The 16,184-nt window shown below is 31.7% G+C and overlaps 1 protein-coding gene across 1 annotated transcript in view; it reads left to right on the forward strand.

Annotated features, from left to right (window-relative positions):
• Positions 1-16,184, forward strand: part of LOC107442799 (ATP-dependent translocase ABCB1) — a 56,836-nt gene that overhangs the window by 19,742 nt on the left and 20,910 nt on the right. The window contains exons 7-16 of the mRNA XM_087157411.1: positions 560-749; positions 1,241-1,354; positions 3,254-3,364; positions 3,450-3,575; positions 4,607-4,810; positions 4,895-5,065; positions 7,015-7,176; positions 7,262-7,474; positions 8,835-8,999; positions 11,652-11,753. Coding sequence (XP_087013537.1) covers positions 560-749; positions 1,241-1,354; positions 3,254-3,364; positions 3,450-3,575; positions 4,607-4,810; positions 4,895-5,065; positions 7,015-7,176; positions 7,262-7,474; positions 8,835-8,999; positions 11,652-11,753 — 1,558 coding nt within the window. The remainder of the gene's footprint in view (positions 1-559; positions 750-1,240; positions 1,355-3,253; positions 3,365-3,449; positions 3,576-4,606; positions 4,811-4,894; positions 5,066-7,014; positions 7,177-7,261; positions 7,475-8,834; positions 9,000-11,651; positions 11,754-16,184) is intronic.

The following is a 16,184-nucleotide window of genomic DNA, read 5'->3' on the forward strand; positions in this document are numbered from 1 at the left end:
CAAAATCACAACTACAATTCACTAGTATATAAGACATGTTAACTCGACTCTATGTTGAGGTACCTTTTCATAGATGACGGTTGACATAGTTTGTAACTACCATCGCAATATATTATGTCTTAATGGGCTTAAAAATAATGAAGTTACTATAATTTAGGCAAAACCATTAATATACATTTTTCAACTTTTACTTTATTACAATCATTTGTTCATTTTTTTAATGACGAAAAAATGTGTATTATTTTTACTTATCATAAGCATACTCAATTTTATACACCTAAATATCCTCAAACTATTTGATGTACTGTATTAGTTTAACAATGAGGTCATTTTTTTAACAAACACAAACATAAAGCACATAATTTTTTTTTATTAATTTAAGATATTTATCGCATTTATTATTCCCAATGATTTTTTCCATGCAATGATGTGTGTACCCTTTCGCATTAACCATTTGATGGAATTAGGCAACATTTTCTATCTGAATACTGATTAGCTCAAACAATGTATAATGACGCATAATGTTGCTATAGCCTTACAATTTATTTGTTTAATCCAGGTATGAAAATCACTTAATTCCTGCAATGCAAAAAGGAATCAAAAGGGGGCTGTGGACTGCAATTGGATCAAGCATGAATTGGTTTTCCATATTTGGAGGATACGCTCTTGCCTTTTGGTATGGTGTTCAACTAATTATTGAAGGTTACGGTGAAGAAAACCCAGAATACGATGGAGGAGTTGTAATTACTGTTAAGTATTGTTAATCCTCTCTAATTTTGAAAAGTTATTACGTACATGTAAGTATTGTTAAGTTATGGTGTTAGGTATGGTCTTCAACTAATTATTGAAGGTTACGGTGAAGAAAACCCAGAATACGATGGAGGAGTTGTAATTACTGTGGTCATAATTATTACATTTCATTTTATTTTTCATGGACGTTTTAGAACATTTTTTACACTTTTATGTAATTTCAAGTCTATTTTTTATGCAACAAAACAAAATGTAACTTAAAGTAATGCAAAGCAAAAATGTTTTTAAAAAAATAGAGAGAAAAAAAAGCACCTGAAATTTCAATTAATTTTGAAAAAAAAATGACATTTTGGAAAAGGCTGCTCATGTTGAATTCACAAATAAAACAGGTTTTTGCAACGCTTCAAATTACAGTTCCGCAGAACGGCAGCGGCTCTTACTTTCTTTTAATATGAAGTGAAAATCTATTCATTGAAACAATTTCTTACAGATATTTTTTAGTGTCCTGACAGCATCTATGTTCTTTGGACAGACAGCGCCATATTTTGAAGCCTTTGCTCTAGCTAGAGGAGCTGCAGCTAAAATATTCAACATTATTGAAAGGGTATGATTCTATATAACTACTTCAGACAAGCTAAAAATTTTGTGTTCAGTATTCAATAAGATATCGTCTTTAAAGTCTCTCTTAAAATTCACTTAATAAGTATTTTGATTTTAATTGTGTGGCTGGGTGGCGCAGTTGGTTTGTCGTCGACCTTTTGAGTCCAAGTCTGCGGGTTCGATCCCCGGCCCAGACACTGGATTTTCGGGATGCAGAAAATCCTCAGTGGGCATGTTGTAGGATTATGCGGCATGTAAAAGATCCTTGGAGTGCCTTCTTGGCATTTCCGGCAAAATTAAATTCCTAGTGCACTTTAGCATCCAAATAGAGTCTCGGTGCTGCCATCTAGTGTAGCAGAAACTAGACGTCCAAATTAACATGACCAACGGTATCTCACCCATTGTGGTGGTCCTGAAAGAGTGGATACCACCTGTGGAGAAAGCACTAGGCCTGCTCATCGGCAAGACTGATTGTGCAGTTCATTGGAAATAAAATAAAAAAAATTTTAAAAAATTAATTGTTTAATGAATCATAAAGTATGCAGTATAGAATTATGTATTGAATAGAAAATCGGGGGAATACCTGCTATGATTTTGGCATTTACGTACGCTTTTGACGAGATTTACTGTGACTGATCATTGAAAAGAGTGAGTAAAGTGAGCATTGACACAACGTCCAATTTCTTCTTTCAAGGCATGGATCATTGCAAGTTTGTTAGAATAAATGTAGGAAATTTAAAAATAAAAAAATTAAGCAGAAAACTATGTTACAGTATTGATTTGCTGTTCCACTTTTTTTCTGTTGGTAACATCCTATTGCAAAACTGGCGCAAAAGGAAAATCTTGCGAGAGTTTTGGGATACCCGTTAGGAAGAGAAATCGGGAAATGTTTTGAAATTAAGTACATTAAATGATTAAAGATTCTTATCGTTGCGCTCCTTTCTTCGTTGAACCACCTCCGTTTGTAGTCACTGTTCACACTTTAGCGTAGATTATAATGTTTAAAAAAACACCATCTCGCCGTGTATTTATTCACGTTCACACCAATTTCTTGTATATAAACCGAACGAATTTTGAACGTTTCTTCTAATTTTTAACTGACAATACTTTACGGACATTTTGATGAGTAAGACGGTAATAGTGTTTTTAATGTTATTAATAATAGTTAAAACTATGTTAAATCAGCATTATTTGGCCATATTAAAAATAATTATTTACTACAAACTTACGAACATATTAGATAATGATTGCTAGTTGCTACCCATAGTTCCACAGCTTAAAAATTGAAATTTTTTGTCAATCCAATAGAAATGCATGTTTATTTAAAGAAAACGCAATTTTGGGGAAAGGTTTCTTTAGATAAAATATTGTAAGCCCTATCTACTAAGCATGTTTGAAGGTAAGCCTGAAGCTTTAAGTTTATATCTTAGCACCTGAAAATTCAGTCTCCAGATCAAAAGATTTTAAGTGTCTAATTATTTTTTCTTACACTGTTTAAAATAATAGATTAAAATAATGGATTTTAGTCCGAGAATTGAAAAGAAAGTATTGAGTATATAAATAAAAACATAATTTTTTATGAGAAGAAGTGATTCACTGTTTAAAAGATCATTCACTTATGAATTAGTGAATCAACAGTGATTAAAAATTGTTTAAGACTTTCTTAAAAAGTACGTCTAGATCGTCTTTTCATGTAGTTAAGGAACAACATAAAATAACGGGGAATCAGAAGTAAAATTACGTGTTAACTTTCAATTTGTAATATGTTCTATATACTAAATTATCCTTCTCTTTCTTTTGAGATAAATTTAATAGCCAACCTATTTTTCATTGTTTCTGAATTTTCCGAATACTACTTTCTCTTTAAATAAATATATGAAATAAATCATGAATTTTTTTTCAGAAACCAATTATTGATAGCAGTTCTGAGGAAGGTCTAAAACCAGATTACATGAATGGTGTTATTAGTCTTAACAATGTGACATTTAGCTATCCTGCAAGAAAAGATGTCACAGTATGTTCAGAAATTTAATAAAATTTCTTAAAATGAATAAAATATTCTTTTGTCTTTTCTAACTAAATTTTTTAAACATTTTAAGGTTTTAAAGGACATGACTCTGGAGGTTGCTTCTGGAGAGACTGTAGCGTTAGTGGGATGCAGTGGTTGCGGAAAGAGTACAATTATCCAACTCATATTGAGATTTTATGATACTGATTCTGGAATTGTAAGTTTATCGAAATAAAATACCCTTCCTGCTTAGGATATTGAAATAAATATTTTTTAAATTAATGTTTCTACTTAAATAATATGATATAAATGTTCACGTATCGTTCATGAATTTATTGTTAAATATTTCTTAAAATTTTACAGTTAAATGAAAAATAAAATTTTTTTAGCTCTAATAAATTATAAACTAATTTCTTGTGACAATTTTTGCATTTATTATTATACTAAAAGAAGAAACTTTAAAAACTAGTTGAGTTCCAATTAGTTTTACTCTTATTCAGAGTTTTCGAATATTTTCCAAAATATGAAAGCAATATCTCGAATAAATGTATATTGAACTCTATAATGAGCGCTTGCTTTCGAAAAGTTAAGCAAATTAAATTTTTTTTGCGAGTGAGCAAGGAAAATATTTTTCAAAAATTATCTATCACGAGTAAAAAAACTTCAATGAAGCTTCCGAATTATTATACTTTTCCTTAGAATTTTCTTTCAGAAACCAAATGAGATCTGACTGAGTTGAATCATTGAGACAGGAAGAAATGGTATTCAGAGATACAGAGAAACGTAACTCTGTACATACTTTAAAATGTTCAAGATCAAGTAACGGTAAAAACTACTGGCACTCTGATTGACTCATCCATAAAATCCATTTTACCGTAAAATCCATTTTTGTCGTAACATTTTATTCCGAAATTTTTATAGTAATATATATTTAATTAGAGCGATTCATTGATTTTACAGAAAATTTTGCTGCACACGCATGGTATATAAAATTTTATGTCCCTTAAAATTTTACCTTAATTTGATTAAGAATTTTTCACAGCGTCACGCGTGATTGTAGCCATTCAGAAGGTGAGATTTACACCTACAGAATTAGATTCAATATTTAATTGCTATTATTATTGGTGTTTCTCTTTTTTGTTCAATAAAAGAGTATAAGTAGGTTATTAGCTTCCCAAAAAATTATCATAATTTATGTTTATTAATGTAGCTTAATTGATTTAGCTATAATAAGATTCGCTTTCATAGGTTCATCTAGATGGTATTGATGTTAAGGATCTGAACGTTGGTTGGCTAAGAAATCATATAGGCCTCGTTGGGCAAGAACCTGTCCTGTTTTCGACAACAATTTCAGAAAATATTAAATATGGTAAACTAGATGCAACGCAAGAAGAAATTGAGACTGCTGCCAAAATTGCTAATGCGCATAACTTCATTGATGCCTTACCATTAGTAAGTCCTACCATTAGTTACTTGTCTCAATTCAGCTTTTCGTTTAATCTATATATGTTTTTATAAGTAATTATTTTTAAATAGAAATACAATACTCTTGTGGGAGAACGTGGAACTCAGCTGAGTGGCGGTCAGAAACAAAGAATTGCTATAGCTCGTGCCATGATCAAAAATCCTAAAATACTATTACTGGATGAAGCCACTTCAGCATTGGATACTGAGAGTGAAGCTATAGTTCAAGCTGCTCTAGATCAGGTAACGAAAAGATTATTATATCTTCTAAAAGTGGAAAATTTTTAGAAAATCGTTAAAAGAATCGTTAAAAAAATCTTTAGTAAAAAGAAATTAAGTTTAGCTCTATAAATAGCTTTTTTTCTAGTTTTTGGTGAAAAAAAATTTAAAATATTTAAATCTAGTTATCTGTTTCCACCGAATTGACCTCATAAGAGTAATAAAGTTTTACTGCGGCAAGGTACATTAAAAATAAGGGATATATGATTTACTGCTTTTATTTTTAACATATTATAATTTATGAGCACAAAAGTTTCATTTTTATTTATTCATTTTGGCGAAAACTCTTTATCATGATCTAAGTATTATGTTTCCATTAAAACCTAAGGAAAATAATAAGTTTTTATAATAAGAACTAACTATTTTTAAGTTCTAAGCTAATTTTCATTTTTCCTTCACATCACACATTTTTCATTGCACTTTACATAGTATACTTAACGGCAACATAAAAGATTTTGGAGCTTGAGATAATTTATAAAAAAAAAGAAGAACAAATAATTATGCATAATTTCATTATTTTTGTTTCTTACTATATATAAAATTCTAATGATGGTGTCGCAGTTTTCCATTGTTGTCGGTGCATTTTTAGTGGCCAGAAAATCACGTGGTGTGATCCAGTTTTTCCTCATTCGTCTCCTTATTGTTTTGGTTGTAGTCAGCATAAAATTAATAAAAGTCATGCTTTTCTATAAATATTTTTGAATCCCTAACTTAAAGTTATTTTCCTGTACTGCTATTATTACGCTTTTAATTCAAGAGTTTAAAACTAAGAGAATTGCTGTTTTTTTATTAGTATTATGATGTAAATCTGCCTTACATTTTAAGATAAAGTTATTTAGAAAGGTGGTCTAACAATTATTATTTTTGAGCAAATAACATTAATATACTGTTATAAATTACAGTTGAAGAGATCTGTTAAATGATTTAGAACTTAAGGATCAGCTTCATGCACAATGAGATGCAGGCAAAAAAAAAAAAAGTATTTAATATATCCTACCGTTTGGTAAGCGAAAATATCAAATTAAGGATGTGAACTCATCAAATTTGTTTCAACAATATAACGTTATAACAACATAAATGTTATTTAAAAAAATGATTACTTAGAAAAATCACTTCTGTTTACCAATAGATCTAAATATCTAATATATATAATTCTCTTACGTGGCTCCCAAATTTTGGCTGTATTTTTTTTCCGCCGGTGGCAACGTTTGCTTTGTTTTGCTTACGCTACTATTTCTGTTACACGGGAATCGACCCATGATTGCCGCTAAAAATGTCACATGCCAAATCTATCTGAGGTGACTCAACATATAGCGCTTTTAAAAACGGAAACTGAAATAACCAGAGAGCATCAACTGCGGCAATCTCATACTATTAAGCTAGGCAGAAGTGAGTAGTCTTTGTCGATAGATCTCTATTTTAGTATTTTGTCGAAAGCGCTTTTTTTTCACGAATTTATACATTACGAATTTATTTGACGATTTTTGATTTATATCAGGAATTATACTATAGCACATTTCTAATAGGTTTAACGAATTACATGTCATTTATTTGAATTCAAATTTATTTTAATGACTTAGTATTTACTAAAAAGATGTAATTTTTTTATATAGATTTGAATGATTGTTTTGAATTCTTAGAATTGTGTGCATTTGCAATGTACCTAAGTTAGTAGCGAGCGAAGCGATCTTGGTACGCGAAGCAAACCATATAAGATTGCGTAGCAATTTTCGGGGGTTGGCGAGCGTTAGCGAGCAGGGGGCGCAGCCCACTAGTAAAATATACAATTTTAAACTTTTTGATTGTGATATTTAGTTATCCCATGCAAGTTATAGACATCCATAATCATACATTTTCAATCAACTTATAACAATTATTTTAAGAATTTTAATACTAAAACATGTTAATTTTAGGCTCGTAAGGGTCGTACAACTATTGTTATTGCTCACAGACTTTCTACCATAAGAACTGCAGATAAAATTGCTGTTCTGGATGATGGATACATAAAAGAAACTGGAACACATGAAGAATTGATGAAAAGAAAAGGTCTTTATTATCGGTTGGTTGTTACACAGGTAAAATGAATTAAAAAATTATATGATTCAGTTAATGCGTGCTATATTTTAATGTTTAATTCCTATTTAAAATATCTTTTTCAAGATTAATACAGAAGAGAAAACGGAGGAAACGAATGATGAAATATCGCTTCTCGACGACAAAGTCAATAACTTAGGTATTGCATTAGACAACAGCTTGGAAAGATGCCTGTCTTCTGCCAACGTCACAAAACCTCAACCATCAAGTGGTATTGATCGCCAATTATCTGTAGTCCGAACTTATAGTCATCAAATATCTGATTACAGCGTTGAAATGGTAAGCTTGAGGTATTAAAATTCAGCTTTTAATGCACTTTTTAAAACTAAAGTGGGAGAAAGTATTTTTTTTTTTTTTTGGTATCTATAAGTACACGTGGTAAATGGAAAATATATGAATACTTAAAAGAAAAAGGGTCATTGTAAAAGACCATTTGATAAACAAGTACGAAATATTATTTTGGAGATAATGTTTCGAATCTATTGAGTAAATACGGGATTTTATAAAATGCTGACGGAATTGTTTTAATTCATAACAATAACAAATTGTTTGCAGAAAAATATTGAACTTATTTCATTTTCAAAATGTGCTACAGTGTTTAAGATGTTAGAAAAAAGTAATATAGTGCTTATTAACGAAATAAAAAAAAGATATTTTAAAAAAGAAGCTAATTTTTTCAGAAAAAGATTTTTGTAGTTTATTATTTTTGTATTTTTTATATTGTTATTCTTTTCCCATTATTAAATTTCAGAAAGAACGTGAAGAACAAGTACCTTTAAATATGAACTACAAATTTGTTATCTGAATAATGCACTACAGTGAGATATGTGATTTTTGTATAATTGTGAATTGCAATGAAATATAGGGTTATGGTATATTGCAATGCAAATGTAAAGTTTTTATAATTTTTTCTTATATTGTTTTATATCATTATTCATTTGGAATGAATTATTAAATTTCCAAAAGAACGAGATGAACAGGAAGCCTTTAAATGAACTAGAAGATTGTTCTCTAAATAATGTATTAATTGCAGTGAGATATAAAAATTATAACAGCGAAATATATGATTTTGCTGTGTAATATAAGATATTCTGGTGAAAGGTAGATTATTAGAAATGTAGGACATAGTTACTTAATTGAAATATAGTACGTAATATTTGCAGTGCAAACAAAGGATTTTGCTTTATATGGTAACTTATTTGAATGAGTTTTTAAATTTCAAATAATAAATTTAAATATAAATTATCTAAATAATGAACTTCATGGCAATATATAATAGGTTATAGGTCATTTAAAGTATAGAATTATTATAGATTGCAGTACAAGTATAACATGTTAGTTTATTGTTAAGTTTTTTGTATTGTTTTTCGGAGTTATTTATTTTGAATGAATTATAAGTTTCGCAAAGAACAGGATGAACAAGAACCTTTAAATGTGAACTACAAGATTTTAAATAATGTGTAGTTACCGTTTAAAATATTGTGAGCAATATGCATAGCGGTGCTTGTTCACAAAGTGGCAAATGATCTTTAAAAAAAGTAACTTTCAAATGTAAAGTTAAACATCTTGAACATTGCATTTTAATCATTTTGGTATCGCTTTGCAAAATTAATTATTTTGATAAATTATATAATTTCAGAATAAACTGGATGAAGAGGAAGATGAGAATGTGTCACCATCTAAATCTCGACTGCTTAAAATTTCTGCACCTGAATGGCCTTATGCATTAATTGGAGGCATTGCCGCACTATTCATGGGTTTACATATGATCGCAGGCGGTATCATTTTAGGATCTATTTTAGGAGTAAGTATGAATTATTATTATCTTTATAACTTCTTTGAATGATATAAAAAAAATGCCCTGAAATACACTGATTTTGGAGAGAAAAAATATTCTGATTGCTCTTTTGTAGAAGATTACTAAAAAAATAATTATCTTTGCAGTCTTCATAGCAAAAATTAAAATTCTTTATTAACGGCCATTTAAACATTACGTACTGGGCCCATGTCCGTGAGTTCGTGGGTTCGAACCCCGCCGGTCGAAAACTCCCCGTGTAGTAAAGTGACTGATACGCGTTAAATCTATCGAGTCGCAAAAGTCCTCCCATTTCTCATAACAAATCAATACCTCTGTAGGTACTGGATTGGAGATCGATCGTTCTCTGATTCAGGTCAAAATTACGATCTGTGGAGGAAGGAATGGATGCATGAATGGGTCCGCCTTGTAAACGGGTGTGACGTATGGTGTGGCAGGAGACGAATTCTTGGCCATAGATGGCGCCACTGGAAAACAAGAACAATCACACCCCCTCTGCCTAAACAGGCTTATGTCAACAACAACAAACATTACGTAAGCATAATTTTGGCGATTGAAAAATCCCTCTCTTTGTCATCAAAAATAAGCAAATCACAAATCTCTTAGTGTTTCTCTTTAACGTTTGCCTTTAATATAAATATTTTAATTTTAGGAGATCTCTAAATGCAGGCTTCACAGTTCACACATTACTAAAACACGAAACTTGATTTCATTCTTCCTTTATTTCAAAGCATTTTTATTCCTACAATGCATCCCATCTAAGAAAATCCACCTTGGTTAAATACTATAATTGACCGCAGAGAAAACCAATGAGAACCAAACATATATACTAAAATAGTCTAAATACATATTCACAAGGAATAAATCACTTCCATACCCACCTGTACAGAAAAAAAAACATTGAATAAGTGAAAAAAGGGAATCCGATTGAAGTAAAGCCACTTCTGATTATGATTTAAATTAGTTTCAATCATGACATGTTTTAATTCTGCCAAAATCGTTTTGTTTTTGTTTCCTTACCGAGGATAACAATCTAAATCCTTACCGAGGATTTTTCTACCGAGGGGTAATAAATAAAGGGCAAGCCATTAATGACTTGATGCACAATATTTTATAAAAACCAGTACTTTGAAGATTTTGAAGTGAAAATGAAGACGTTGATTTCTGGGAAATATGACTTGGATCCAGAAATCTCCCTTCAAATACTAGTAAATGAACTTCTAGCCCTTTTTTAGCTATCGGTAGCTCCCACGCGGTTTGAGGGAACGATCCTGTTAAGTTTACCACTGAAGCTGAAGCGTTCTCATGGTATGTACGAGCCTTTACATTGTTTTCCCTTCGCAGAAGATTCCTCTTTTTTTCTCCTCGATAGTTACGTTTTATGTATGCTACAAGAAATTTGAAATGTGTAAAAAATTGGCAGTTTCCCCTGTTAAAAGCTATTCACAGCAAAAGAAAATAGAAACCAAAAGAATTAAAATGACCCAGACAGTTTTATGTGCTATCACCGTGGTTTGAAAAAGGGAAAAATATTTCTTTTCTATTATACAGCAATGTAGAGGCTCAATAATTGCGCGAGAAGGCTTTAGATATGGTGAGAAACTTAACCTAACATTTCCCTCAGGCTGTATAAAGACTACCGAAAACCCCAAAATGTTGGAAGCTCATTTACTAACTGCATACCCAAAGAGAACTGCATACCCAAGTCGAAATTTCCAAAGAATGCTTTCTTTTACTTTACATCATCTTCAAATTGTTTGTTTTTAGATAATAGGGTGAATGTTGTGAGTAGCCTACCCTATCTCACGACTTTAATCTCCAAGAAAACGTAAGGGGTATGTGAGGTTGTATATACAAAAAAACATCAGTGTCAAACTGTGGCAGAATCGAACACTGTCATCATTAAAACTTGACATAATACTGATGTAATTGTCCTCCTTGAAATAGTAAATGGTATGCAACATCACATATTTCGAACCATATAAAAATGTGGTGGATATTTTGGTTATCGTCAGAAGTGGCCTTATTTCAACGGGGCATATTGTTTGATCCTTTTTTGCAAAAGAATCAGGAAGTGAGCTACACCTTGTAACTATGTCTTTTGATATAGACTTTTTAAAACCAATGAGATTTCGGCTCTCACTGGCTTCTTTTGTGTCCTGTTATAGTACAAAATCAAGATGTCTTTAAGAGGGACACACTTTATCCGGAATATAAAAAAATATAAATTTTTATTTATGTTTTGAATAATCTTAAAAGATATTTTAAGGTAATATGGATTTGTTTGCTCGCAACTCTCTTAGCTTTTAAATTAGTAGTGTAATACATGAAGTTAATAGTAAGACTAGGAGGAGTGAACACATCTTCGCTCCATTCACTGAGCTCCGAGGTTGCTTCACATTCATTTTTGTCTTCTTTTTTTCTTCAGAGTTGATTGATTTTTAACTGATTTCCTTCATTTTTTTTATGCACTTTCGTTATTTTTTCATTGTTTTTGCGCAGCAAGCAAAAATGTATTATCAATTTAAATACTCAAAACAGCGGCTGCTGAAGAGGAAGCGGATCTTACGATTTTTTAATTTATCGAAATTATAACTTCCACGAAATACAATTATTACTATGCTTTTAATTTTTGAATAGGTTTTATCAAAACCGCTTGATCAAATTACTGATGAAGCTAACTTTTGGTGTCTCATCTTTTTATTGCTGGGGTTTACATCTTTCGTGTTCTCGTTCCTTCAGGTAAATATATCAGATTTGCATTTTTTAATATGTTAAAGCATAATCTTTATATTTCACTGCAATATTTTACAGCAATATTATTATCATTTACGTTATTATATCTTAAATATATTATTTTATGAAAAAAATACATTGAATTTATCTGTGCTGATTGTATAGCTAAGAAATATTTTTACATATTTTTGGTTCAACCCTATTTAGTACACCAATTTAGTACAAATTTATTTCATACATACGAGCATTGATTCATAGAATGCTATATGCATGCATAATAGAAGGCTCATACTTGAAAGGAATTTTATTAAATTTTCACTGATTATGAATATAATATGTTTACAATCTCAACATTATCTCCAATTAAGCGTTACAATACAGTGTCTCTGATTAAGTGTTTTGTCAAATACTTACTGTCTGATGGCACTTGCACGACACGAGAAATGGCTGAGGCTACGTACAGGCGTGAACAAAATAATGGAAACACTTCTATATACTAATACATTTTTCATATTTCTGGAGAAATACTTAAAGAAGCATTAGATAGCTTCATGCGATTTTTCATACTTAACGAAGAAGTTTAAAGGTTTGAGGGACCAACAATAGAATAGAAACGGAAAATAGTGTTTTGAAACACCCTATGTCAAAAATGTAACAATAAGTTTGTAACTTGACATAATTACTTTGGTTATTAAATGCAATAATTGCACAAAATTTCGTAAGCCTAGCTTAAATATTTATGGAGATGTGGACATTCAATAAAAAACAATTTTTTTTCGTCTTACGTTTTTTTGTTATAACTTTAAAAATATTCAATAAAATTAATCATAATTTTTAGAACAGTTTAAAATTAATTACAAAATATTAGCTTTAAAATTTGTAAAACATTTGTCGAAAACTGTGCAATTTATAAGTGATTAACGTAGTTTTTTTTTTCATTCTGCACGTGCGCGGAAAAAAATTAAAAAACTTTTTTTTATAATTTTGTAGTAAATCGTATTTAGTATTAAAAAAATCGACTGCAAAAAATTTCGAACCGTTCGCAAGAGAAAGTTATAGCACATAGATTCTCAACCTTTTTAGCGTCACCGCCCCCTTAAGGAGCAAAAAACATTTCAACGCCCCCCTTTGTAAAAATCCAGTTATTTAGAACATGGTGACGGAGCGAGGTGTGCTGAATTTTAAGAGGCAGCATTAAGCAATTTATTAAAAGTTAAATTTGTTTGGTTTTTAAAAAAATCATGTGTACATAAACTCGATACTTTTCTCACGGCAGGTAATCGCAGTCTATTTGTTATAATTAAAATAAATACGGTAATGAAAAAAATACAACAAAAAAAACCTATGCTTAAATCAATCATTTTTTCTTAATTAGATAATTAAAAAAAAACACTCAAAATAATTTTTTTACACTAAAAAGTAGTATCAACGAGACATTAGTTTCTTAACGTTAGGTTCAGTACTTTTAGTGAGGTGAACACGCAAGTCCCCTCTTTGCACAATTTTGAGTTGATTTCTCCTTTTTTGTGACGATATCCGTAACAGCACTGAATCCACGTTCGACAAGGCAGGTGGAGGGGAAGACATTTAAATTTTTTTAACGATAGTCCGCAGTCCAGGGTAGAAGCGACTGATGTTGCCTTGAAGCTAAAATTCTGTGAGACGATCACCACTTCAGAGTTTCCTTAGTTGAAAGTTCACCCAATTCCTCATAAATCTGAACCTCTGCTGTTTCAATATTCACAAAAGGGTTTATAACCCAATAACCCATTGAGGGACTTCCAGAGAACAAAACATCTTTAAAACGGTCAGAAAAGTCCACGAGTAAAGAATCTAGGTGTTGACAATATTCTTGTGCATCATCAGAGCGAATTTCACCTGCTTGGCTGAACTCATTCCAACCAAAATTCTGCTTCCACAAAATGAGTTTTTTTTTCAGAAAGGCAGAAATGCCTGATTTTGTAGGGATCAAATTGAGCTCGTCAACTTGAAGTTTTAAATTAATGCCGTTAAGTTTTACAAATGAATCAGCCAAAATTTTTCTTCTAGCAATCTGTCTCTCAGAGCTACATCTCTGTTTTAGAGGAACTCAAGCACAGAGTCGAAAAGATTAAAAAACCTATTAAGACAGGCGCCTTTGGAAAGTCAGAGAATCCCGGTGTGCAGCAGCAAGCGATTGAATTCTTCATCATACACAGCTGTCTGAATAATCAATCGTTCAGAGCATTACTGTGAATTTTGTTCACAGCAAATGACATATTGCAATAACTGATGCAAGCGGTTTCAACTAAAGCAACTAAATGCTGTCTGTGAATCACGCAGTGAACAGCTAAAATATCTGGTATTTCTCTTTACAAAAGGGCGATAAGCCCACGATGTCGACCCACCCGTGCAGGAGCTCCATCAGTGGCGCGATCGATATAATATTCGCAAGAGGAATGTTTTTCTCTGTAAAATAATCTCGGACAGTATTAAAAATAGATTTACCTTTGGTATCTACAATCCAGCTTCTTGCAAAAAGTATCTCTTGACTACTTTTTCCTACCTTTGCAAACTGGACCTACGCCTACAGTAAAGCCTACATTACATAGCAAGGTTGATTTACAATCTTGAAGGGAAAAATTTGTTAGATATCAAAATTTTGCTTAAAGAAACTTCAACGTTTTAAGTCATCTCACCATTTCGTAACCAGCACTGTATCGTTGCTTAATGGGATATTTTTTTATTACATTGGATGTGGCTGGATGGTGTAAAACTGTTTCTAAAACTTCCTTGACAACCGGCAGTATCAACTCTGCGTCGATGGTATGAGCTTTCCCTGAATTAGCAATAAATTTTGATATATTATAAGAAGGTATCAAACCATCGTCGCAATTTTGTAATGAGGTTGCTAGCAACCCTAAGACTCAAGGTGCCTTCAGAAACTTGTCTTTGATGTTCGTAAAAAATGACAAATCTTTATTTTGTTTGTCGGGATGAGTTTTTTGCAAATGCTCCTGCTAACGGAAAGATTTCATTGCCTCATTAGATAAAACTTTGTTACAAAGTAAACACATGGGCTGTTGAGAGTTCAACAGCGATTGAGCAAATCCAAATTTCAAGTACGTGGCACAGTATTGATGATACTTCTTTTTGTTAAGCGACATTGTTGGTGGCAGTAAAATACAAACGATGAAGGAAAATCAACTATTTCTCCAAATTAATAAATAATTTATGGTGAAGAACTGATTCGCGCATATACCTGGCCAAATAAACAATGAGATCGAATCGAAATTGGAGAAAAACAGTAAGGAAGGCAACGAAAATCATCATAAGAAACACGGGTCAAATCAGACATTCATACCGAAAACTCATGCACTTCGATTTCCGCCAAATGGCTTGAATGAGTCAGAGCCATTCGCGAAATAGCGTGAATGAATCAGAGGCAAAAACTACTGACTCATGCACTTCGCTGTGTTGGTTCGGATCGGAGAAAAGGTGACGTATAAGTTCGTTTCATTAGTGGCACAAAAGGTGTATCGGATAATCTTAATTTATTATATTAATTTAATCTTTATTTTTATTTAATATTAATTTTAGATTAATTTTATTTATTAAATAAATTTAATTTAATAAGTTTATTTGTAAGTTTTAAAATTAAATTTGAAGGACAAAACATGCTCATCACCCCCCTGCAGCCCAAAACATACCCAACGCCCCCCTATCCCCCAAAACAAGTTCACTGCCCCTCAGCATACTCCTAATGCCCCCAGGGGGGTGGTATCGCCACCATTGAGAAACAATGTTATAGCAGATTATAAAAAAAAAAGATTAAATTTTAATCTGTAGATAAGGTATTTTTTTTCACTGAATGGAATAAAAATAAAACATATTTCAGAAGGAAAAAAAGAATTGAAAGAATAAATAGTAAAGATTTAGGTTTCCTCAAGAATGTGAAAATATCAATCAATAACGTGTGCCGTTTAAGAATAGAAACTCCGTATTTATACATTGAACGTTGCGGTCTTAAGATAGTTGCAGTCACCAAAATCGAGTCGCTACTTAATCTGCGTATCCAAGGCTTTAGTTACAACAAGTTTTGTCAGAGGACGCATGCTGTCGGGAATGGTTTTGTTAGCTAGAGCACAAGGTTAGAGCTAATCTGTTAAGTTAGAGCACAAGCCTCCCAATGGGCTGAACCGGATTTGAATATTAGCGATGACTGGTCGGCATGAATTCCACTCGCATCGACTACAGTGCTGACGCAAGATATCCTCAGTGGTAGACGGATCATGAGTTAGAATCCCTTTGTCGTCAGGCTAACCATGGAAGGTTTTCGCGGTTTTCCTCTCCAAGTAACACAAATGTGGGTTAGTTCCATCAAAAAGTCCTCCACAAAAGCAAATTTCTCCCAATTGGTTAGGTTCAAAACTACACGGCTACAGAGTTGAACATTGG

Source organism: Parasteatoda tepidariorum, chromosome 2 (assembly GCF_982258835.1).
Source record: "Parasteatoda tepidariorum strain Cologne lab strain chromosome 2, Ptep-v5.0, whole genome shotgun sequence".
NCBI lineage: Eukaryota > Metazoa > Arthropoda > Arachnida > Araneae > Theridiidae > Parasteatoda > Parasteatoda tepidariorum.